A 26,550-nucleotide genomic window follows, 5' to 3' on the forward strand; every position below is an offset into this window, starting at 1 on the left:
TTTGTCATTGTGCTGTGCTCTCCTGCTTAGTAACATCAGTAACACAGTTTCCTAATTAAAAATTCTGTTTTTTACTGTATATTCTCATTCTTTAGTAATGATGTGAAAATCCTGTATGCCCAGTTTGTGCGTTTATTTCTTCCTGTATACAGCCCTCTATACACATTGGCCAAACTCACCAATATCGATAATCTAATGTGTGTGGGGGCCACTGGTAGATGATTGTTGGGGGGGAATTAAGGATTTAGAAGATCCGATTTTGGACAGCCTATCCTTTTGTTCTCCCAGAGATGTCTGGCAATGGCTCCCTCATAGACATCACAGGAGCACTCAGCAAAGTGAGTTCTCATATGTTTGGGAGAGATGACCAAAACAGCTGCCAGCAGAGTGATTGGACCAAAACATTATTCGTCCAACAGTCATCGAAGGTGTATGGAGGGCTAAAGTGCAGCCTCACTTCAGAATTTTAGATTTGCTTTCAGGGCATTATTCAGTTTAAACCAGAAATGATAAATAGTTTTCTCCCACATAAACAGAATATAGTTTTATATATTGGATAATGTAGTATTTGTTCTTACAACTCCAACATTGGTTTCCCAGCATGGACCCCTGGGGACATCAGCGGGATGTAGTGGTGGCGGTGTACTGTCAGTTCCGTTCATGAAGGTGCTTGAATTGTAGTAATTGTATAAAGTCCAGTAAGTGATATTCTTTATCGAGTCTTCTTGAGCTAGCTGTTACAAAAGAAAAATATAATTGTACACACAAATGTATACATAAACGCACATTACTATTGTTTGAAACTGATCTTGCATCAGTATGTTTCTTTTTCTGCGAATTTAGGAAAATTTGCTATAATTTTCTGCCTTTGTTTTCAATGTTAGTGTAGGAACTGGCAAATTTCTATAATTTGGCAAAATATAATTCTGGATCACTTCTGCAGGATGCAGTGTGGCGATGTGATAGTGCATGGGAAAGGGTTGTCAGTATTTTGTGTCGCACTTACATGATGCCCACATGATATAATAGTATGAGCATAAGTGACTTTGTGACTGGCTGGCATTGCTTCCAGCCTTGTCTGTGTGAAAAACAGCATAACAGGCTAAGAAAAAACATTTCTAAGAGCCAGTGATTTTTGAAAGGTTATATGGTATTTTAGGGATTATCAATCTACAAATTACATTAGCATATCAAATAGTAGATTGTTATTCACCACGTAGTATGGTAAAACAGCTGCTCATTTTATTTTCATGGTTGAGAGATATACAAATACCTATAATAACAATATACAACAGATCAGTAGCCATATTACATGGTGAATGCCAATCTAGTTTTTAGGATTGCTGCTTCCAACAGGTGGTGCTATAGAGTTCAAGTCCTCTTCCTCTCAGAAAAGGCAATTTGCATATTAAAGGGAACCTGTCACCAGGTTAGGCTGATGCGAGTTACGGCCACCACCTTTTAGTGCTAATATACATCATTCTATAATGCTGTGCATCTGCCCACAACCCGATCTGTAAGAGAAGAAAAATAACTTTTATTATACTCACCTGCGGAGCGGTCTGGTCCAAGGGGTGTTGCTCTTCTTGGTCCCGCGCCTCCAATCTTCTTGTGATGCCGTCCTCCTTCTTGGTTCGTGTGGATGACGCATCCCTGCATCATCCGCACAGTCTGCTTGGAATCGTGCTTTTGCACAGGTGTACTTATATGCCTTGTTGAGGGTAGAGCAAAGTCCTGCAGTGAGCACGTGCTGGACCTCTCTGACCTTTTGCTGCACCTGTGCACTGCAGTACATTCAATTGCAATCAACAGGGCAGATAAGTACGCCTGCATAGGAGCGCGATGCCGAAAAGACTGTGTTGGTGATGCAGGGATGCGTCATCCAGATGAAGCAAGCAGGAGGGCGGCATCACAAGAAGATGAAAGGCGCCGGACCAAGAAGAGCGACACCCCTCACACCGGACCACCCCCCAGGGGAGTATAATAAAAGTTATTTTTCAGTTCCTCCAGGATGGGTTGGGGGAAGATATACAGCATTGTAGAATGCCCTGAAAGGTGGTGGCCGCACCTCATATTGGTGACAGGTTCCCTTTAAATTTCCCAGAGGAGCATTGCACGGCGAATAAGCCTCCTTACCTTAGCACACCAGACCTGATATGTCACGCTTCACAAGGAGAAATGTTACTACCCCTTAGACCTCGGTCTACTTTTTTATATGCTATATTTGAACTCTCCGAAATATTGTGCGCCATGTGTGTGAATACCGCCCAATGTGTTTAGTCTGCTTTTGGGGATCATGTCAACCTTTATTCCAGTATATGGACAAAAATTACATTAGTTTTTCAAAATAAGCTGCAGTTTTTAAGAGGACATATGAAGCAGGCTTTGGTACATAACTTTACTCTAAGATTATTTTTACTTAATGTACATCTTAATCTACTGTATACACTTGTGTATAAGCCGAGTTTTTCAGCACATTTTTTTGTGCTGATAATTCCCCCCCTCGGCTTATACATGAGTCATTGCCCAATTTATGTGGGGGAGGGGGAGTGGCAGAGCAGCAGGGCACAGGAGGCAGGAGCCGGTCGCTTTGGCTAAAGCCTGTGCCCGCTGCTAAAGAGAAATAAATATTCACTGCATTGGCAATGAATATTCATTTCTCTTGTAGCGCACACAGTTACAGCCACCAGCTTCCAGCAGCTGCCGGGCTCTAACGGGTGCCCGCTCATTAAGGTAATTAATATTCTCCTTTCTCCAATCTCATAGGCGTGGAGAGAGGTGAATATTCATTACCTTAATGAGTGGGGACACGTGATCACCTGGCTGCAGGAGCGGCTAGCACCGGAACGAGATGCTGCAATGGCACACAGGGAAGGTAAGTAGGATGCTTTTTCATGCTTTTCTCATGGGGGCCATACATACAAGGATGTGGATGAGGAAACATACAGACAATAATGGGAATAAGGAGCCATGCATGCAAGGATGGGAATAAGGAGCCATGCATACAAGGATGGGAATATAGAGCCATGCATACAAGGATGTGAATAAGGAGCCTTGCATACAAGGATGGGAATAAGGAACCATGCATACAAGGATGGAAATAAGGAGCCATGCATACAAGGATGGGGATAAGAGGCCATGCATACAAGGATGGGAATAAGGAGCCATGCAGACAAGGATGGGAACAAGGAGCCATGCATACAAGGATGGAAATAAAGAGCCATGCAGACAAGGATAGGGGATAAGGAGCCATGCAGACAAGGATAGGGGATAAGGAGCCATGCATACAAGGATAGGGGATAAGGAGCCATGCATACAAGGATAGGGGATAAGGAGCCATGCATACAAGGATAGGGGATAAGGAGCCATGCAGACAAGGATAGGGGATAAGGAGCCATGCATACAAGGATAGGGGATAAGGAGCCATGCATACAAGGATAGGGGATAAGGAGCCATGCATACAAGGATGGGAACAAGGAGCCATGCATACAAGGATGGAAATAAGGAGCCATGCAGACAAGGATGGGAACAAGGAGCCATGCATACAAGAATGGGAATAACAAGCCATGCATACCAGAATAGGGATTAGGGGACAATGCATATCCGGCTTATACTCGAGCCAATAAGTTTTCCCAGTTCTTTGAGGCAAAATTAGGTGCCTTGACTTTTACTCGGGTCGACTTATTCACGAGTATATATGCTAATTTCATCTAATGTCACACATGAGCAGTCCTCTCAATGATAGTAGAGCTCTGTTATAGTAAGCATTCAGGCTAAAAGAAAATAAGTCTAAAGCTGTGAGCTGCTTATTCACAGTCTTATTCCATATTTCAGCCTGTACATAATACTTATTCACTACATTCCTGAACTTCTTCGCCATGTCAAGTGGATGAAGGAAATATTATGGTAAAAGGAAGACACACAATAGCAAACTGCCGTCACCTTTAATGTCACTGTATTGATAACTCTCATAAAAAAATCAAAGAAAAATATTATATGTATTGATTGCAATTATCTGAAACAAATTATGTTGTTGTTTTGTGTTTGTACCTAATACTATGAGATTAGGTACTTCACGTTTTCTTATTTATGATTTGATGCAATTTCCAAATGTTTTGTGAGCAAACAGGACCTGACCAAAAATGTTCCTTTCCATTATATATGTTTTCCAATTAGGGATTCCATTATCTCAAAGATTAGAGCTTTCTTACAAACCCGGTGTCATATTCAGGATGTAACTGTAAAAATGTTTTAATATAATTAGTTTTGACTAGAGATGAGCAGATGAGGCAAAGCTTGAATTTGCCTGTTCATGCTGATTTTCCAAGGAAATTTGATTTGCAGAGAAGTTATTCTCCTTAAAATGAATGTTAAAATTAAACAATACTTGTACTCACCTTTCCGGCTAACCTCTCTGGCCCTGGCACTTCATGGTGGGTGGAGCGTTCCAACTCTGATGAGTCACTTTTCTAAACAAGTGCACATAAGGTCATAACCGTGTGATATCCTTATGACATGTGCCATGACTTTGCACATGCATGTGCAGAACTGTTCCAGGCTTCAGCATTGTTGGAAGTCCCAGTTTAAGACCTGGGTCATATTTGCGAGTGCAATGCGAGAAACTCCCATGAGTTTCTCGCATCAATACCCAGCACTGCCGCCGGCTCTCGGGAACGAAGAGTTCAGCTGCACAGAACTACATGCAGCCACATGCTCCAGTCCCGAGTGCCGGTGGCAGTGCCGGTAATTGATGTGAGAGACTCATGGGAGTTTCTCGCATTGCACTTGCAAGTGTGACCTCGGCCTAACATGAAGAGACCTGAAGATTTAGCGCTCACGGCGGTGAAAAGAACATGCGTCGAAGACTGAATAGGTGACAGTGAGAATTAGATGGGCCAGAGAGGTGAGTGGTAAGGTGAGTATATGTATTTTTTAATATCTTGTTTAACCTTTTGATGATTCTTTATAAATAAGCCGATGACCGCTGTTTTTCTGATTCTTCATGGAGTAGAATTTTAAAAATCCGCATTTGTAAATTTGCTCATCTCTAGTGTTGATCTTAGTAAGCAGCCACCCCTTCAGGGATGGTAGATGTGTGAGTGATTGTTCATTGGTATTTTGCATTTCTGCAATCTCCCCCATATAACCTGGTGACTTTTCTGCATGCTGCCCAAAGGCATTTTCGTCTGCCATTGTATCACATCGTTTTCATCTGTGATTTCAAATAAATGCGTATTAGCCATAGCTTAAGCAACTTGTTTATTCAGGTCTTACTTTCTCATTAACATCATCCATCAAAGCCAGTAAGAAGGTGTAAAGATTGCCAAGGAACAAAGCAAAGATTCTTCCAAGCTGCCACTTTAATGCCACTCTAGGATGGTAATCTTCTAGGTTTGCAATTGTTTCGAAAAGTGGAGGACAAAACATTCCAAGTAATGACATCACTATCTCAACCTGCAAAATTATCATATGACAGAACTTCATTAAAAAATCAATATAAAAAATTTCAGTTCAAACATATATAATATCCCAGTAACTAACTATAAGAAACCTTCAGAGAAAAATACACAGAAATGCAGAAATTAAAGAGACAATCCTTGAATTATGCCATGTCAAGCCCAGCACCAAGTGTGACGCAATATATACATTTTACCCAGTGTTGTGTTAAGCCAATTGAATATAGATGTAGATATTTAGATGGTAATATAGCCCCTGTCCACTCTGTGCCATGATAGTGTGTCATGGAGATCGGCTCATATGCAGCAGAGATAATGTGCTAAAGGAAATACCGTATTTTACGGATTAAAAAATGCACCGGATTATAAAACGCACCCAAAATTTTGGGCATGAAAATAGGAAAATCTTTTTTTTAATAAAATGGTGGAGTGTCTTATCCACTTTTATGGTAGCTTACCTAGGTGGGGTTGGCGGCAGTGGAGCAGGGTCCCAGGTGGTAGGGTCGTTGCTGCAGGAAGCTGGCGGTGGAGGCAGTAGAGGGGCAGTGCTGCAGACCCCAGGCTGGTAGGAGGTGGTGTTCAGCGGTTCGGAGGCTCCACCAACATTTTGTGAAAGACCGGAGCCCCCACACTTTCCATGCTTTTGAAAGTGGTGGACTTCAGGAAAATGGCCATCTGAGGTGGCACATGCGCAATAGAGAAGATTCCTTCAGCAACAACCCTGGGACCCCCCTCCACTGCAGCTGGTAAGCTACATTCAGATGATAATATGCACCCAAATTTTCCCCACAAATTTTAAGGAAAAAAGTGCCTTTGCCTGGTAGAGATGTGCAAATGAACTCAATGTAAATAAAATTCGAATTACATTTTAATGAAAATCACAAGTCCAAGCAAATTTGAGGGGATATGGCCAATAACTAATTAACGCCTTTTTATTTTACACAATGCGAAAGACTACATCAGTCACAGAAGGCTGACATTACCTAAAGTGCACCTGCGGAGAATTCCCAATGATGCCTTGCAGCTATCACATCACATGAATCGGGAGGAACTATCATAGCCTGTATAATAATCTAGGCAAGGAATGCAGCAGCCATTTTGAGATGATTTAATATTGTGAGAGGATGTCAAAGCTCACATTTCAATAAAGATAGGAAGAGAAAGCCCTAAAACATTGTAAAACATTGGAAAATACTCCAATCAGTAATTTGTTGCATAGTTGCATCTCTGTGGAAGATGAGAATAGTAGTCTGGGAAAAATACATATTTTCTATTAAAATGAGGAAAAATAGGAGAGGTGCTAACAGCGACAGTGATTGATCAGTGCTGTAGTGTTGCCGGCATCTGTACTGCTGCATTTGAATTACAATTCCAGACAGCACAATAGTTTTCATAGGAAAAAAAAAATCGTTTTTTATACAAAAGAAAATCCAGACATTTAGCTTCAACTGTTTCGTAAAATGTATGTGCCGCTCACAACAAAATAATTTTTGCACATCTTTTTTACTTGTTTAATTTTACACTTGCAAACTGAACAGCAGTTCGAACCATGTTGCATTGCAGGTGCTGTTTTTTTTGGATGCCTACCTACGTAGCATTTTTTATCATATTTTTGGGAAGGAGCTTGAAAAAATAAATAAATTGTTTCAAAATGTAGACATTTGGGTATGTCTGTTTTGCACACCTGTTCTATTAGTCCAATTTGGCAACTTTACATTTGTCACCTATACTGTACTGCAGTATGCTGCCATATATTTCTTTTTGTACATTACATGTGTAATTTCTTATTACACCTTATTTGACAAGTGTTGAATAACTGCGGTTAAATACAGTATATACTCGAGTATAAGCCGACCCGAGTATAAGCCGACCCCCCTAATTTTGCCACAAAAAACTGGGAAAACTTATTGACTCGAGTATAAGCCTAGGGGGGAAAATGCAGCAGCTACCGGTAAATGTCAAAAGTAATAATAGATACCAATAAAAGTAAAATTAATTGAGACATCAGTAGGTTAAGTGTCTTTGAATATCCATATTGAATCAGGACCCCCATATAATGCTCCATACTGTTCATTATGGCCCCATAAGATGTTCCATATTAAAATATGCCCCATATAATCCTGCATAAAGGTTAATAAAGGCCCCATAAGATGCTCCATAGACACATTTGCCCAATATAATGCTGCACAAATGCTGATTATGACCCCATAAGATGCTCTATAAAGATATTTGCCCCTTATAGTGCTGCACAAAGGTTATGGCCCTATAAGATGCTCCATACAGACACTTGCCCCATATGCCGTAGTGCCCTACAAACGTTAATTATGGCCCCATACAGACACTTGCCCCATATAGTGCTGCACAAACATTATGCCCCTATATAGTGCTGCAGAAACGTTATGGCCCCATATAGTGCTGCAGAAACGTTATGGCCCCATATAGTGCTGCAGAAACGTTATGGCCCCATATAGTGCTGCAGAAACATTATGGCACCATATAGTGCTGCAGGAATGTTATGGCCCCATATAGTGCTCCAGGAATGTTATGGCCCCATATAGTGCTCCAGGAATGTTATGGCCCCATATAGTGCTGCAGGAACGTTATGGCCCCCATATAGTGCTGCAGGAATGTTATGGCCCCATATAGTGCTGCAGGAATGTTATGGCCCCCATATAGTGCTGCAGGAACGTTATGGCCCCATATAGTGCTCCAGGAACGTTATGGTCCCATATAGTGCTGCAGGAATGTTATGGCCCCATATAGTGCTGCAGGAATGTTATGGCCCCATATAGTGCTGCAGGAATGTTATGGCCCCATATAGTGCTGCAGGAACGTTATGGCCCCCATATAGTGCTGCAGGAATGTTATGGCCCCATATAGTGCTGCAGGAACGTTATGGCCCCATAGATGCTCCATACAGACACTTGCCCCATTTGCTGTGATAAAAAAAATAAATCACATACTCACCTCTCCGTCGCTCAGGCCCCCGGCACTTTCAATAGTCACCTGCTCCTCGTTCCGGGCGCCGATCTGTCTCCAGCACTGACGTTCAGCAGAGGGCGCGCACTGACCACGTCACCGCGCCCTCTGACCTCAGCGTCACTGCTGGAGACAGATCGGCGCCCGGAACAAGGAGCAGGTGACTATCGCGCAGCGCTGCGCTTCCCTCCCCGTATACTCACCTGGTCCTGCCGCTGTGTAGATCCTGCTTCTCCGACGCCGCAGCGCTTCATCCTGTACTCAGCGGTCACATGGTACCGCTGATTACAGTAATGAATAGGCGGCTCCACCCCTATGGGAGGTGGAGCCGAATATTCATTTACTGCAATGAGCGGGACCATGTGACCGCTCAGTGCAGGAAGACGCTGAAGCTGCTGCTGCCGGCGCTGGGGAAGCAGGGACCGCGCCTGGACTAGGTGAGTATTTTTAGACAGCCCCCGCTCCCCCTCCCCTGCCGACCCCCGGTATGACTCGAGTATAAGCCGAGAGGGGCAATTTCAGCCCAAAAAAGTGGGCTGAAAATCGCGGCTTATACTCGAGTATATACGGTAGATTGTCAAAAGTTTACTATAATGTTTTACAAAATGTATAATAAAAGAAAAAGTGGCAGTGGACGGGGTTATGTAAATAGAAAAATCCCCATATCACTGCTAAAAATGTGGGAGACACTAACAGCAGCAGAAGCACCACACAGCCAGCTGATTAAGCCTTAACTATCAATATACACTATGAACTGAATCGATATTTAGAGACTGTTCTCACTATGTTACAATCTGCTGTGCATTCCATTACTTGCATGTGCTGCTGTTAATGCCCATCAAGCTCAATGGTCTCTGTTCGTCTCATGATTTGACTTCATATATCCCTATTATCTTGCAGAGAAAAATTCAGATGGCTGATGCCCTATTCAGATCCTTTTGACAATGCGATGCCTCTGTAGATGTACCGTCACACACAATTGAGCATGAACATGTCCTTACTATCATCTCTGCTCCTTCCAATTCACCACATAAAATTTGTTTTTTGGTCTGAAAAGCACTCCACTGGAAAATCTTATTTTTGGCTCATTTTTTTGTTTTCTCTGGTTATCTAGGAATTAAGTGCACTATTGAACTTCTCATTTCTATTGGTTGACCAAATGGAGGCTATCGAACAAAGAATTTGTTGCATCTTGCTCCTAGTTTTTGTTAGTAAAACCCTCAAGTCAAGCACCTCTCGGTCCTCTCAGCCTCTTTCTATACCAAAGACCTCTAGGCCTAGATTTCCATGGATTTTGTTACAGATCTTCCTGAGGTTCACTACTATGTAGGTTAAAGAGGATCCTTTCACCAAGTTGTCTTGTTTGGTTCTGTAATTATCAGGACTTCCATCTGATCCACAATTAGCGCAAGTATTTTTATTTTTTTTAAATAATTTTCCAGGTTCACGGTCTCCCAGCTCTTATAGTCTCTGACTGTGGTATACAACTTATTCCCAGATTCTGGATGTCACAGTAGAATACTTTAAAAATCTCAGATAGTGCAATATTTCAAATATTTCTTTAACTCCCATCAAGTTAATTGTTCTGTTTTCTTTCCTAGTGCTGAATATGTAAGGAGGAAGACCGGGCTGCGGGTACCTGGACCGCGCCAGGTCCAGAACTGTTGAGGCTGCCTCCCTTGTTGCCTGGGAGAAAGAATGAAGAGCAGGATCAACCTCATGACACGGGTAGGAGGGGCAAGATAAACGGAAAAGCGCATGCAGCAGCCAGCAGTTTGGCGTGAACCAGCAGCAGTGCGCAGACAGGTGAGCAGCATGCTCCGTCATCTGAGCACCGGCGCCGTGACGTGCTGTGTTGTTTGGTCCCCGCCACTTCCAGCGGGACTGCTGCTGAGGAAAGTGCTGTGCACACAGTAGCTGCCAGAGACAGAAGTGCCATGCGCTAAGTGACTGTGAGTACTGTGCACGTGCAGAGAGAAGGTCTAGTACCAGACAGACTTTTGCAGCCTAATCTGCCACTTGCTATCGGCCTGCATACATTTGACTCTGAAGTGCAGCGTCCTTATTTGCTTTGGCCGCATGTGTTTATGAACTAGGGGTCCAGCGGAAGGTACCAGAAACCAACTGCTGCCGCCAGAAGATGGACCATCGCTTAAAGGACCCCATCTGAGGACATTGCCTGCCGCTGCCAGTTCTACAACTCCCTTGTGGGATCATCTGCTGCAGAGGACCATACAGGACACGATAAGTTCCTTCTTTGGACTGCTATTGCTTTACAGTTGCTACCCCTATTATTCCCCTTTAACTATTAACCTCCCTGCGAGGAGTGAATACCTTGTTTTTTTAAATTGTTACATTTTGTTAACCCTTGCTCTTCCTCCTGCTTGTCACTGCATCCCACATCCTGCTTTAACTTGGCGTAGTCGGCGGGATGCAGTCCACAAGCACAGAGGTGACAGACCAAATGGCCGTGGATGTCCCAAGGGCCAGTTTGCCATTGGGGGCCATGCTCAGCAATCTCCCAAAGTTTACAGGGAGCAATTCACTGTTATGGTAATGGTCCGAGCAGGTTAAGGGCATGCTAAGGATGCACCCCATGAGCCCCGCTATGCAGGCGTAGATTGCTGTGATGGCCCTAGACAGGGAAGCCAGATGTTCTGTTATGTTCCTGCCCCCATATGAGTGGAATATGTTCACCAAAGTGTTACAGATCGTGGAAGAGATGCATGGGGACCCTACGGATATCGGTGAATTGCAGATGCGCTTGTTTAGCCGCGTCCAAAGGGAGGGGGAGTCTGTGACCCAATATATGAATGTGCTGCAGGAGATCCACGCTGCGATCGCTAAGTGGGATGTAATTTTAAGGGACCAGCTCGTAGCAGGCTTGAGGGATGTACTGCTTAACCAGGCCCTGCGGGAGTGCTTGCAAGCTAATCTGCATATGTCTTTTCTGGAAGTTGGGGAGAAAGCGCATACATGTGAGCAAGAAAAAGGGATGGCGGCCTCAGCAGGGAAGGTACGGAGCTGAAAGGTATCTGCTCTGCCAACAGCTGAACCAGGTTGGGTGAGAGAAATTCGGAAGGAAGTCCAGGACATGCCATAAGAGTGGACTGACTTAAAAAAAAGACCCCTGGTGATTCTGGACTCCGTCAAAGGTAGAACCAACATCGAACTCCATCAGGGAACAGGACAATCCTGAGCAGACAAAAGGCATATTTGCTTTAGGTGCGGGGACACTGGACATTATGCCCGATAATGGGCTTGACGGGGGAGGCCTCTCACTCGCCGGCCGTTAAACTAGTGGGCTCTGTGGCTGGGGGACGCTGCCTGGAGCCTGAACAGCCAAGAAGGCGAGAAGGAAGACCCACAAGTTTGATTTCCCTGAGTCCTCTCTTTTGGGCAGAAATGGATGGACAGGCCATCCGCTGTCTAGTTGAAACCAGCTCCTAAGTGACTACTATGCCAGAAACTTACTTCCGATGTCATTTTTCGGAGGTGACGCGGCCCAAATGGGGTCCGGTGATTAAGTTGACAGTGGCCAACCAGTTGCCCATCCCAGTCGCAGGGGTGGTCTGGATACAGGTTACCATGTGTGGCAAAGATGTGGGCTGAAAAGGAATTGTATTAACCACTGGAGACTCCAGCAATGGCCCCACCGTGACTTTGGGGATGAATGTACTAAAAGAATTTGGAACTCTTCTGATCAGCAAGTTCCAGAGGCTTTTGTCGACCAAAGATGCCCCTGAACTCCCCAAAGGCAAGTGTTTCAACAACTGATATGAGTTGCCCAGGCCCAAGAGACATCCAGTGCAGGAAAGGTCTTGGGGAAGGTGATAGTCCTTGCTACTGCTAAACTCTTCCTACCGCCCAGTCAGACCGTGCTCACACTGCCTTTATGGGCCTGCACGCTGCTTGAAGGAGTGGAAGTCCAGATTGAACCCACCGTAGCGGATCAAATACCCTTGGGACTCCTCATTGCTCGAACCTTAGCCATAGTCCGTGACAGTAATGTAGTGTGGTGTGTCAACTTGGAGAGAGACAGCCTCACCCTCTCGCCCAAGAGTGAAGTGTCACAGGTGCAGGCCATGCCTGAAAAACTGATACAACCAGAAGCCATCCAGTTATCAGTGAGACAAGGAGATCCATGGACTGTAGCTGTGACCCTGGCCCCAGAATACTTGCCTGGAAGCCTGAAAGAGGGGGGTCGAATCCTGGAACAAATGCGAGCTTAACTGTCGGAGCTCTACCCACAACAGGTACAACAAGTGGAAGCTGTGCTAGAGCATTACCAGGATGTCTTTGCCCATCATGAGGATTACTTCGAATGCACTACAGCCATAACTCACAAGATACCCACAGGAAGTGCCATACCGATCTGGGAGAGATACCACCAGGTTCTGCCTCAGATGTATCAGAAGATGAAAGAAATGTTTTAATATATGCTGCAGAGTGGAGTCATTTGGGAAAGTCAAAGTCCGTGGGCAGCTACAATCGTGCTGGTATAGAAGAAGGACAGAACCCTGCGTTTCTATGTCAACTATCGGCGATTGGATGCCTGCGCGGTGCAAGATTCATATCCCTTGCCCCGAATTGAATAGTCGTTGTCTGCCTTGGGGAAAGCAAAGTATTTTTCATCCCTAGATCTACCCAGCGGATATTGGCAGGTGCCCATGGCTCAACATGATCGATTAAAGACGGCGTTCATCCTACCCATGGGATTGTTTGAATTCAATCGGATGCCCTTCGGTGTGACCAATGCCCCTGGGACCTTTCAACAACTAATGGAAAGATGTTTAAGAGACCTAAACTTTGAAGCCACCCTTATCTATCTGGATGACATCATTGTCTATGCAGCTACCTTTGAAGAGCATTTCCGGCGGCTGGAGAAAGTGCTGAGTCGACTGCAGAAACATGGACTGAAAGTGAAGCCCCAAAAATGTCACCTATTCAGCAAGAAAATTGAATATCTGGGGCATGTTGTATCTGCTTGGGAGTGTGGCCTGAACGAGAGAAGATAGCAGCAGTGCAGGACTGGCCAACCCCGAAGACTGTGAAGGATGTCCTGGACTTTCTGGGACTTACCGGATACTATTGACGGTTCGTGAAAAATGTCACTCATATACCTAATCCGCTGCTGGATTTTTTGAAAGAAGTGCTGTCCGGTGCAAAGACTCAGATCATCCAGAGGGAAGCCAGCCAGGAAGAAGCCTTCTGAGCCCTAAAGATGGCCCTGACAAAAGCACCCATTCTGGCCTATGCCAACTTCTCGCAACCCTTCATCCTTCACACTGATGGAAGCCTACATGGGCAAGGAGCTGTATTGTCACAGATGTAGGATGGAAAAGAGCGCGTGATTGCTTATGCAAGCCGATCTCTCCACGACTCTGAAGAAATCCAGATAACTACAGTTCTTTCAAGCTGGAACTACTGGTGCTAGTGTGGGCAATGACCAATAAATTCGCCGAGCACCTATCAAGGTCCAAAGTCTTGGTATGCACCGATAACAATCCTCTGGCCCACCTGGAAAATGCGAAACTGGGGGCCTTGGAGCAAAGGTGGCCCGTATGGTGAAATACCGATATAAGATTGCATATCGTAGAAGAGCTGAGAATACACATGCCGATGCTTTGTCCAGAGTGACTCATGAGCAGCCTGTACATAACTGAGATGATGAGCTGGAGGCAGAAGAGATCCCTGGGTTACAGAATTCCGCCAGGATGTTGGCAGCGACACAGGAATAGAGCAGAGAGGCAACGGGGAACACATGCTGGGACGACCTCGTGACAATTGGGTGCAGCTCTAGCAGGAAGATAGGGATCTCACTCAGTTAAGACGGTGGATGGCTTTGAAGCGGCTCCTCAGCCTAAGTGAGAGCGATGCCCTGTCCCCAGGAACATTGCAGATCCTCTGGCAGTGGAAGAGGCTCCAATTGGAAGATGGTTTGTTTTATCGGAAGGTGCAGTTAGTACGAGAGTTGGGAGTTTGTTGTGAATTTGGATTCTGGGCTCCCCCGGTGGCTACTGGTGGAATTGAACTTGTGACATCATCTTCCCTGTTCACCTGTTCTGATTAGATCTGGGTGTCGCTATATAACCTGGCTTCTCTGTTAGATGCTTGCCGGTCAACAATGTTATCAGAAGCCTCTCTGTGCTTGTTCCTGCTCCCAGACATCTACTAGATAAGTTGGACATTCGTCCATGTTTTGTTTTTGTATTTTGGTTCCAGTTCACAGCTGCAGTTTCGTTACTGTGTCTGGAAAGCTCTTGTTGATCAGGAATTGCCACTCTGGTATTATGAGTTAATGCCAGAGTCCTAAAGTAATTTCTGGATGTGTTTTGTTAGGGTTTTCTACTGACCATGAAAGTATGCTTTCTGTCTTCTGCTATCTAGAAAGCGGACCTCAAATTTGCTAAAACTATTTTCCTGCTGCGTTTGTTGTTTCATCTCATATCACCGCCAATATATGTGGGGGGCCTCTGTCTCCTTTTTGGGCATTTCTCTAGAGGTGAGTCAGGTCTTATATTTCCCTCTGCTAGCATTATTTAGTTCTCCGGCCGGCGCTGGGCATATAGGGATAAAAAGTAGGACATGCTACCTGGCTACTTCTAGATGATGCGGTAGGTTTAGTTCATGGTCAGTATAGTTACATCTTCCAAGAGCTTGTTCCTATAGAGGCTTATGCTAGTTCTCTGGCCATGGAGATCATGACAGTTTGACCGGCCAACTAAAGGGTTAAAATCCTTGGCTGAGAAAGGAGAGAAATAAGAAGTCTGCTGAGAGTTTGTTTTTTTTTTTTTTTTTTTTTTTTTTTTTTTCTGTGCTCTTAATTGGATCACTTGCCAGTCTGTCTATGCTGCAGTCTTTTTTTTTTTCTCTCTCCTTATAATCTTTGAATGGCTTTGTGTTCACCTGTTAATAATGGATCTTCAGAGTGTAACTGCAGGTTTGAATAATCTCACCACGAAAGTACAAAATTTGCAAGATTTTATTATTCATGCTCCGGTATCTGAGCCGAGAATTCCTTTGCCGGAATTCTTCTCAGGGAATAGATCTAGCTTTCAGAATTTTAGAAATAATTGTAAGCTATTTTTGTCCCTGAAATCTCGTTCTGCTGGAGACCCTGCACAGCAGGTTGGGATTGTGATTTCCTTGCTCCGCGGCGACCCTCAAGACTGGGCTTTTGCATTGGCACCAGGGGATCCTGCGTTGCGCAATGTGGATGCGTTTTTTTTGGCCTTGGGCTTGCTGTATGAGGAACCTCATTTGGAACTTCAGGCAGAAAAAACTTTGATGTCCCTATCGCAGGGGCAAGATGAAGCTGAAATTTACTGCCAAAGATTCCGTAAGTGGTCTGTGCTTACTCAGTGGAATGAGTGTGCCTTGGCGGCTACTTTCAGAGAGGGTCTCTCTGATGCCATTAAGGATGTTATGGTGGGGTTCCCTGTGCCTGCGGGTCTGAATGAGTCCATGACAATGGCCATTCAGATCGATAGGCGTCTGCGGGAGCGCAAACCAGTGCACCATCTGGCGGTGTCCACTGAGAAGACGCCAGAAAGCATGCAGTGTGATAGAATTCTGTCCAGAAGCGAGCGGCAGAATTTTAGACGGAAAAATGGGTTGTGTTTCTATTGTGGGGATTCTACTCATGTTATATCAGCATGCTCTAAACGTACTAAAAAGCTTGATAAATCTGTTTCCATTGGCACTTTACAGTCTAAATTTATTTTGTCTGTGACCCTGATTTGCTCTTTGTCATCTATTACTACTGACGCCTATATCGACTCTGGCGCCGCTTTGAGTCTTATGGATTGGTCCTTTGCCAATCGTTGTGGGTATGATTTAGAGCCTTTGGAAACTCTTATTCCTCTGAAGGGGATTGACTCCACCCCATTGGCTAATAATAAACCACAATACTGGACACAAGTGACGATGTGTATTAATCCGGATCACCAGGAGACTATTCGTTTTCTAGTGCTGTATAATCTACATGAGGATTTGGTGCTGGGATTGCCATGGCTGCAGTCTCACAACCCAGTCCTTGACTGGAGAGCTATGTCTGTGTTGAGCTGGGGATGTAAGGGGACTCATGGGGACGTACCTTTGGTGTCCATTTCATCATCTATCCCCTCTGAAATCCCTGAGTTCCTGTCTGACTATCGTGACGTCTTTGAAGAACCCAAGCTTGGTTCACTACCTCCGCACCGTGAGTGCGATTGTGCTATAGATTTAATTCCGGGTAGTAAATACCCAAAGGGTCGTTTATTTAATCTGTCTGTGCCTGAACATACTGCTATGCGAGAATATATAAAGGAGTCCTTGGAAAAGGGACATATTCGTCCATCGTCATCTCCCTTAGGAGCCGGTTTTTTCTTTGTGTCAAAAAAAGACGGCTCTTTGAGACCATGTATTGATTATCGGCTTTTGAATAAAATCACGGTTAAATATCAATACCCATTGCCGTTGCTGACTGATTTGTTTGCTCGCATAAAGGGGGCCAAGTGGTTCTCTAAGATTGATCTCCGTGGGGCGTATAATTTGGTGCGGATCAGGCAGGGGGATGAGTGGAAAACCGCATTTAATACGCCCGAGGGCCACTTTGAGTATTTGGTGATGCCTTTTGGTCTTTCTAATGCCCCTTCAGTCTTCCAGTCCTTTATGCATGATATTTTCCGCGATTTTTTGGATAAATTTATGATAGTGTATCTGGATGATATTCTGATTTTTTCGGATGACTGGGACTCTCATGTCCGGCAAGTTAAGAGGGTTTTTCAGGTTTTGCGGTCTAATTCTCTGTGTGTCAAGGGTTCTAAGTGCGTTTTTGGGGTTCAGAGAATTTCCTTTTTGGGATATATTTTTTCTCCCTCTTCCATTGAGATGGATCCTGTCAAGGTTCAAGCTATTTGTGATTGGACGCAGCCCTCTTCTCTTAAAAGTCTTCAGAAATTTTTGGGCTTTGCCAACATTTATCGTCGATTTATTTCTGGTTTTTCGGATGTCGTTAAGCCATTGACCGATTTGACTAGACAGGGTGCTGATGTTGCTAATTGGTCCCCTGATGCTGTGGAGGCCTTTCAGGAGCTTAAGCGCTGTTTTTCTTCTGCCCCTGTGTTGCGTCAGCCTGATGTGACTCTTCCTTTTCAGGTTGAGGTCGACGCTTCTGAGATCGGAGCTGGGGCAGTGTTGTCGCAGAAAAGTTCTGACTGCGCCGTGATGAGGCCTTGTGCCTTCTTTTCCCGTAAATTTTCGCCCGCTGAGCGGAATTATGATGTTGGGAATCGGGAGCTTTTGGCCATGAAGTGGGCGTTTGAGGAGTGGCGCCATTGGCTCGAGGGGGCCAGACATCAGGTGGTGGTATTGACTGACCACAAAAATTTGATTTATCTTGAGACCGCCAGGCGCCTGAATCCTAGACAGGCGCGCTGGTCATTATTTTTTTCTCGGTTTAATTTTGTGGTATCGTACCTACCAGGTTCTAAGAATGTTAAGGCGGATGCCCTTTCTAGGAGTTTTGAGCCTGATTCACCTGGCAACTCTGACCCCACAGGTATTCTTAAGGAGGGAGTTATCTTGTCAGCCGTTTCTCCAGACCTGCGGCGGGCCTTGCAGGAGTTTCAGGCGGATAGACCGGATCGTTGTCCGCCTGATAGGCTGTTTGTTCCTGATGATTGGACCAGTAAAGTCATCTCTGAGGTGCATTCTTCTGCGTTGGCAGGTCATCCTGGAATTTTTGGTACCAGGGATTTGGTGGCAAGATCCTTCTGGTGGCCTTCCCTGTCACGAGATGTGCGAGGCTTTGTGCAGTCTTGTGACGTTTGTGCTCGGGCCAAGCCTTGTTGTTCTCGGGCTAGTGGATTATTGTTGCCCTTGCCTATTCCTAAGAGGCCTTGGACACACATCTCGATGGATTTTATTTCAGATCTGCCTGTTTCTCAGAAGATGTCTGTCATCTGGGTGGTGTGTGACCGTTTTTCTAAGATGGTTCATTTGGTTCCCCTGCCCAAATTGCCTTCTTCTTCCGAGTTGGTGCCCCTGTTTTTTCAAAATGTTGTTCGTTTGCATGGTATTCCTGAGAATATCGTTTCTGACAGAGGAACCCAATTTGTGTCTAGATTTTGGCGGGCATTTTGTGCTAGGATGGGCATAGATTTGTCTTTTTCGTCTGCTTTTCACCCTCAGACTAATGGCCAGACCGAGCGGACTAATCAGACCCTGGAGACATATCTGAGGTGTTTTGTGTCTGCTGACCAGGATGATTGGGTTGCTTTTTTGCCATTGGCGGAGTTCGCCCTCAATAATCGGGCCAGCTCTGCCACCTTGGTTTCCCCGTTTTTCTGTAATTCGGAGTTCCATCCTCGATTTTCCTCCGGTCAGATGGAATCCTCGGATTGTCCTGGAGTGGATGCGGTGGTGGAGAGATTGCATCATATCTGGGGGCAGGTGATGGACAATTTAGAGTTGTCCCAGGAGAAGACTCAGCTTTTTGCCAACCGTCACCGTCGTGTTGGTCCTCGGCTTTGTGTTGGAGATTTGGTGTGGTTGTCTTCTCGTTTTGTCCCTATGAGGGTCTCATCTCCTAAGTTTAAGCCTCGGTTCATCGGTCCGTATAAAATATTGGAGATTCTTAACCCTGTTTCCTTCCGTTTGGACCTCCCTGCATCCTTTTCTATTCATAACGTTTTTCATCGGTCGTTATTGCGCAGGTATGAGGCACCGGTTGTGCCTTCCGTTGAGCCTCCTGCTCCGGTGTTGGTTGAGGGTGAGTTGGAGTACGTTGTGGAAAAAATCCTAGACTCCCGTGTTTCCAGACGGAGACTCCAGTATCTGGTCAAGTGGAAGGGATATGGCCAGGAGGATAATTCTTGGGTCACTGCATCTGATGTTCATGCCTCTGATCTGGTTCGTGCCTTTCATAGGGCCCATCCTGATCGCCCTGGTGGTTCTGGTGAGGGTTCGGTGCCCCCTCCTTGAGGGGGGGGTACTGTTGTGAATTTGGATTCTGGGCTCCCCCGGTGGCTACTGGTGGAATTGAACTTGTGACATCATCTTCCCTGTTCACCTGTTCTGATTAGATCTGGGTGTCGCTATATAACCTGGCTTCTCTGTTAGATGCTTGCCGGTCAACAATGTTATCAGAAGCCTCTCTGTGCTTGTTCCTGCTCCCAGACATCTACTAGATAAGTTGGACATTCGTCCATGTTTTGTTTTTGTATTTTGGTTCCAGTTCACAGCTGCAGTTTCGTTACTGTGTCTGGAAAGCTCTTGTTGATCAGGAATTGCCACTCTGGTATTATGAGTTAATGCCAGAGTCCTAAAGTAATTTCTGGATGTGTTTTGTTAGGGTTTTCTACTGACCATGAAAGTATGCTTTCTGTCTTCTGCTATCTAGAAAGCGGACCTCAAATTTGCTAAAACTATTTTCCTGCTGCGTTTGTTGTTTCATCTCATATCACCGCCAATATATGTGGGGGGCCTCTGTCTCCTTTTTGGGCATTTCTCTAGAGGTGAGTCAGGTCTTATATTTCCCTCTGCTAGCATTATTTAGTTCTCCGGCCGGCGCTGGGCATATAGGGATAAAAAGTAGGACATGCTACCTGGCTACTTCTAGATGATGCGGTAGGTTTAGTTCATGGTCAGTATAGTTACATCTTCCAAGAGCTTGTTCCTATAGAGGCTTATGCTAGTTCTCTGGCCATGGAGATCATGACAGGAGTTACTTAGCAAGTAGTACTCCCAGAAAAGTTAATCAGCGAGGTGGCCACAGAACTCATAAGAGGCCCACTTTGGCAAAAAGAAGATGTTCCAGTGGCTGCAGAAGTTGGTCTATCATCCCTGTTTGAAGACAGCGGTGGACGAAGCCTGTCGACAGTGCCAAAGTTGTGAATTAGCCAATCCTCTACGCAGAACATCGTGACCTCCACGCCTCTAGAACTGTTAATGATTGACTACTTGACCATAGATCCTGCTCATCTCGGATATGAACATTGCCTTGTGATGACCTTTCACTTCACAAAGTTCGTTGTGGTGACTCCAACTCAGGATCAGACGGCTGGGTCAGCCACCCAGACCATCTGCCGCTATCTCATCTGCATGTACGGTTGCCCAAAAATAATTAATTCTGATCAAGGTGCCTGCTTTCAAGGTTGAGTGATGGAGGAGCTCCACCACCTGTATCAAATCAAAAAGTCCAGGATGACACCCTATCATCCGCAGGGTAATGGAGCCTGTGAGCGTTTCAACCGGACACTGATCCAGATGTTGAGAACGTTGGAGGAAGACAGGAAAGTCCGTTGGCCTGAGTATGTGGCCAAGTTAGTCTAGATGTACAACAACTGAGTGCATAGCACAACCGGATACATGCCATACACCCTGTTATTCGGTCAGAAAGGGCAAGAAATTACCGAGCTGGAGCTGGACTCAGAGGAGGACTACCCGCAGATGGGGGTGTCCACCTGGGTCCGTGAGCATCAACACTGACTGCAGACTCTACATCGATTGGTACAGACCAAGTTTCGGGAACTGGAGCAACATGAGACAATGCCTCTACGAGGGACAGATCGCGAGGCTGGAGATCTAGTATTTGTCAGAGACAAACGACCTTGCGGCAAATTAGAGCATCGGTGGGAAAAAACTCTTTTGGGTGAAATGCCGGATTGAATCTGCTGGTCCCATATATTCCCAAAAACAGCAAAAAAGGCAGAGATGCTTACCTGCCTAGGCCTCAGAACAAATGCATTATCAGGATGCAGTGGACCCATGTGGTTAAGATGGCGGCTACACAGGTGCAGAAATACCAATGTCAGGACTCTGAACATTTTTTATTACCTTTTTGTGCATTACTGCCCTTTTCCAAGATGGCGTCTTTGTTCTCATGTGCACTGTGTCTTCCTGCTATATAACTCCACCCCAGTTTTCAGTCTGTGCTAGAGTATTCTGCCTTGAATCCAGCTCCTGACCTCTGGTGACTCCCTGGCTATATACCTGCTCCTGTGAACCTGTGGGGTTATCCTGCTACTCTGCTCTGAGTTCCTGCTGCATACACCAGTTCCAGTAATCCTCCTTCATCTGCTGCTCGTGTTTGCTTCCATCTGCATTTGCTGGACATGTAAGCTGTTTCTGTTCTGCAAGAACCTGAGACTATTACCCAGACCTCCCTGGTTGAACTAAGATATTATTTGAACTGCCTTATAAGCATATCTATCTGTGTTGTGGACTAAGCAAGGACTTATTCGTGTCAAGTATCCTCAAGAATAATTGTGCTTCATAGACTTTCTGCAAGATTGCATTTTCCTCTGAAGTTTCCTATAGACTGCTGAGCTGCATTTGACATTTGCACCAAGTGTTGTGGACTTGAGTTTCTCTCTGCACCTGTTTGAATCACCGTGTGATAATATAGACTTTACCACTTATAAAACTGTGTCCTGTAGTTGTCTTGTTCCATGCAAAGAGTCTCCTGAGTTATCCCCTATAATTATTACAACCAATAAGGCAGCCACTCACAACCTACCAAATTAATGGAGGGGGTGGCTGCTTGGCATATGACTGCACATTAGAGACTTGTATGTGGCGCTGTTCATACAATGGGAATGCACAGCATCCAGGTTAGCAGCCTATTAGTGACGCCCTTCTATTAGCTCAGGCGGGCTGCCCAGCGCTATTAAGATGCATCCCATGTGAACAGACACCACAGTTTACAAGACAGAGTGGGCCCAACTGCACCCCGAAAAAATGCAAAAAACACATATAAAAAAAAATATGTGAGGTATTAGTTTATATTCTGGTCAAAATATGTAAGCTTGTAACCCAACGTCAAGGGTCCCCACGCTTACGAGTCCTACTCTAACCAATGCTAGCACAAAAAAGGATTCAAAGATCCTCCAAAAATTCCAAAAAACAGCAAAAAAAGGCAGAGATGCTTACCTTCCTAGGCCTCAGAACAAATGCATTATCAGGATGCAGTGGACCCATGTGGTTAGGATGGCGGCTACACAGGTGCAGAAATACCAATAAGGCAGCCACTCACAACCTACCAAATTAATGGAGGGGGTGGCTGCTTGGCATATGACTGCACATTAGAGACTTGTATGTGGCGCTGTTCACACAATGGGAATGTACAGCATCCAGGTTAACAGCCTATTAGTGACGCCCTTCTATTTGCTCAGGCGGGCTGTGACTGTGACTGTGAGTACCGCGCCCATGCAGAGGAGAGAAGGTGGAGTACCGGACAGATTTTTGGGGCCTAACCTGTCACTTGCTTCCCACCCACTTACGTTTGACTCTGAGACTGCTGCAGCCTTGTTTGTTTCTGCCACACATGTTTATGGACTAGGGGCTCAGCAGAATTTACCAGAGAACAATTGCTGCCGCCAAAATATGGACCATCGCTTAAAGGACCCCATCTGAGGACATTGCCTGGCCACTGCCGGGTCTACAACCCCCTGTGGGATAATCTGCTGCAGAGGACCATACAGGACACGATAAGTTCCTTCATTGGACTGCTATTGCTTTACAGTTGCTACCCCTATTATTCCATTTTAACCATTAACCTCCCTGCGAGGAGTGAAAACCTTGTTTTATTAAATTGTTACATCTTGTTAACCCTTGCTCTGACCCCTGCTTGTCACTGCATCCCTCAACCTGCTTACAAATACACACAAAAATTAAATTTCAGAGTCCTCTTGGAAATCTCCATTTCAGTGTATGGTCGAGAACCTCATATTTCTTTGTCCATTGCACCTTAAAGTGTACTTCCATCTGTGGACAACATCTCTCAGGATATTCACAACATCTGAACTCTGGTGCAATCCACTGTGGTTGCATCTACAGTTAAAGCAAAAAAGTTTGCTGTTCCCAACATCACTTCTGGAGATACGGTTTGGCTGTCTACCAAAAACATTTGTTTAAAGACTCATTCCAAAAAAGTTTTAAATTCTTCAGCCCATTTTAAATCATTCAGAAAATTAATTGTATCACTTTCTGTCTAACACAACCTTCTATGATAAAAAATTATGCTCCCTGGTCCTCACCATATTCTCTCCTAATATTATCACATTTTCTGACTCTGCCTCTGATTTAGATATGGAGTATGAACTCAACCAAATTCTGGACTGCAAGAAGGTTTCTGGAAATTTCTTCTTGATACACTGGAAGGGACATGGTCCGGTGAAAAGATACTGATACCCAAAAAAGACATTAATGCTCCAGCCTGCTCAAAAGATACCTGGGACTGCAGACAAGGATACATTTTCAGGGAACTGGTGTGACAGGAGCTGCTCTTCACTGCTCACTTCTCCCTTCTGGGACATTAAAGCAGTGTGCCACAAGTGGTGTAAAGATAAAAGAAGCTCACTGGGCATCTCATCTTTATAATTTATGAGGGCAGGAACAGCACAAGATTTTTTATTATCTCCCCAGAGTACCATTTTAAGCATCCTCTTTCTTATATTACTGACACTTCCTGGGAGCAGCCTTAAAAGGTGTATGTGAGGGGTACTGTTGCACACCTGTCTCATCTGGGCTGACCTCTGCTCCCTTACCCAATAGTGTGCTCTTCATCAGGTTTTATAGCTTGTACAGCATGTCTCAGTGATCTCATCTCCCTAGGTTTCTTAAGGCCAGTGGTTGAGTGTTTAAGCAATACTGTTTTCAGCTTAATTCAGTTCAGACTCTGTTTATATCCAGCTTCGTATGTTGCTACTAACTCTTCATACTTCTGTGATTCAGTAATTGTCACCTGCAGCTCTACAAGACCATCTTGTTAATCCTAAATTTGCAATAAGCACTATGAACTAACATTTCGAGACTGTTCTCACTGTATTATCATCTGATATGAATTCCACTACTTGAATCTGCTGTTCATTAACCCACTGTGTGCTATTAACATCAGATACTATTCTTTTGCAAGTCTTTTGATACATGCAATGGACTTGCTACCTACATCTCTGTGTTGCTTCAGATCTGGCATTTTCTTCTGCATATGCCCTCTTGTCTCAGTGGCATCAGGCATGTAATGCTTCAACTGTATGTCTGCTGTGCAGCATAGTCTGTTACCCATATACTCACTGTTCCATGTGCCTTCAGCTTGCTGCACCAACTCTGTGAGTTCATGTGCCCACCCTGATCTGTGACTTTTTGAATCCATATCACCAGGTGAGGTTACACAAGTGCAGGGCACAATTGGCATTTTTTGCCTCTGGCATGCGTATTGATGGGGAGGAAACAGAGGGCTCAGTCGTAGAAGGATAATGTTACCTCTGACAGTAACACAGTCAATTTAGTTTGTGTTCTACAAAAAATGGTCTGCCCGATCATAAATGACTAGGATGGATAATTTTAGTACCGTTTTATATCAACAAAAAAAAGGCTGTATTTGCGCAGTGTTATTAAATGGTTTCTATGTTAACGTTTCTTTGACATTGCTAATGTATTTGTGTTAAAGAGCTTGAAAAGGGTTGGATATAGTCATAGGAGACCACAGAGTCTTACACACATGTTTTTAGACAAATTGGAATCTTTGCAGTGTTTCTATTTGTGGCAAATAGATTCACTACTAATTAATTTTTTTTAAAATGTAATAAAATGGCAAATTTTGATTACAAAAGAGTCAATGATTTCTATTAGAGTTTACTAATATGTGTATATACTTATAATAATAATAATAATAATTTTTATTTATATAGCGCCAACATATTCCGCAGCGCTTTACAACTTATAGAGGGGACTTGTACAAACAATAGACATTACAGCATAACAGAAATCACAGTTCAAAACAGATACCAGTAGGAATGAGGGCCCTGCTCGCAAGCTTACAACCTATGAGGAAAAGGGGAGACACGAGAGGTGGATGGTAACAATTGCTTTAGTTATTTGGACCAGCCATAGTGTAAGGCTCGGGTGTTCATGTAAAGCTGCATGAACCAGTTAACATTAACAGCCTAAGTATGTAGCAGTACAGACATAGAGTGCTATTAACTGCATAAAGTGTATGAGAACATGATGCGAGGAACCTGATTGTGGGTTTTTTTTTTGTTTGTTTTTTTTTGTTTGTTTTTTTTTTTAATAGGCCACACAGGGATAGTTAGGTTAATGCGTTGAGGCGGTAGGCCAGTCTGAACAAATGCGTTTTTAGGGCACGCTTAAAACTGTGGGGATTGGGGATTAATCGTATTAACCTGGGTAGTGCATTCCAAAGAATTGGTGCAGCATGTGTAAAGTCTTGGAGACCGGAATGGGAGGTTCTGATTATTGAGGATGCTAACCTGAGGTCATTAGCGGAGCGGAGGGCACGGGTAGGGTGGTAGACTGAGACCAGAGAGGAGATGTAGGGTGGTGCTGAGCCATGGAGTGCTTTGTGGATGAGGGTAGTAGTTTTGTACTGGATTCTGGAGTGGATGGGTAACCAGTGTAATGACTGGCACAAGGTAGAGGCATCGGTGTAACGGTTGGTGAGGAATATGATCCTGGCAGCAGCATTCAGGACAGATTGGAGCGGGGAGAGTTTGGTAAGAGGGAGGCCGATTAGTAGAGAGTTACAATAGTCCAGACGAAAATGAATAAGTGAGACAGTAAGAGTTTTTGCAGAGTCGAAAGTAAGAAAAGGGCGAATTCTAGAAATGTTTTTGAGATGCAGATAAGAAGAGCGAGCCAATGATCGGATGTGGGGGGTGAATGAAAGCTTGGAATCAAGGATGACCCCAAGGCAGCGGGCATGTTGCTTTGGAGTAATGATGGAACCACACACGGAGATGGCAATGTCAGGCAAAGGTAGGTTAGTAGAGGGAGAGAACACGAGGAGTTCAGTTTTTGACAGGTTCAGTTTCAGATAGAGGGAGGACATGATGTTAGAGACAGCGGTAAGACAATCACTGGTGTTTTCTAAGAAGGTCGGCGTGAAAGCAGGAGAAGAGGTGTATAATTGGGTGTCGTCAGCATAGAGATGGTACTGGAAACCAAATCTACTGATTGTTTGTCCAATAGGGGCAGTATTCAAAGAGAAGAGGAGGGGGACTAGGACTGATCCTTGAGGAACCCCAACAGTAAGGGGAAGGTGAGAGGAGGAGGAACCAGCAAAACATACAGTGAAGGATCGGTCAGAGAGATAGGAGGAGAACCAAGAGAG

At 44.7% G+C, this 26,550-nt stretch overlaps 1 protein-coding gene and 1 long non-coding RNA gene across 2 annotated transcripts in view; one reads left to right on the forward strand and one right to left on the reverse strand.

Annotated features, from left to right (window-relative positions):
- Positions 1 to 10,054, forward strand: part of LOC143782017 (uncharacterized) — a 150,343-nt gene extending 140,289 nt beyond the window's left edge. Inside the window, exon 3 of the long non-coding RNA XR_013216860.1 lies at positions 10,037 to 10,054. This is a non-coding gene — a long non-coding RNA (uncharacterized LOC143782017). The remainder of the gene's footprint in view (positions 1 to 10,036) is intronic.
- LOC143782014 (transmembrane channel-like protein 2) overlaps positions 1 to 26,550 on the reverse strand; it is a 279,149-nt gene that overhangs the window by 112,335 nt on the left and 140,264 nt on the right. The window contains exons 9-10 of the mRNA XM_077269057.1: positions 5,275 to 5,454; positions 579 to 734 (exon numbers count right to left, since the gene is read on the reverse strand). Coding sequence (XP_077125172.1) covers positions 579 to 734; positions 5,275 to 5,454 — 336 coding nt within the window. The remainder of the gene's footprint in view (positions 1 to 578; positions 735 to 5,274; positions 5,455 to 26,550) is intronic.

The sequence above is a fragment of the Ranitomeya variabilis genome, chromosome 6, assembly GCF_051348905.1.
Source record: "Ranitomeya variabilis isolate aRanVar5 chromosome 6, aRanVar5.hap1, whole genome shotgun sequence".
In the NCBI taxonomy this organism is placed as follows: Eukaryota; Metazoa; Chordata; class Amphibia; order Anura; family Dendrobatidae; genus Ranitomeya; species Ranitomeya variabilis.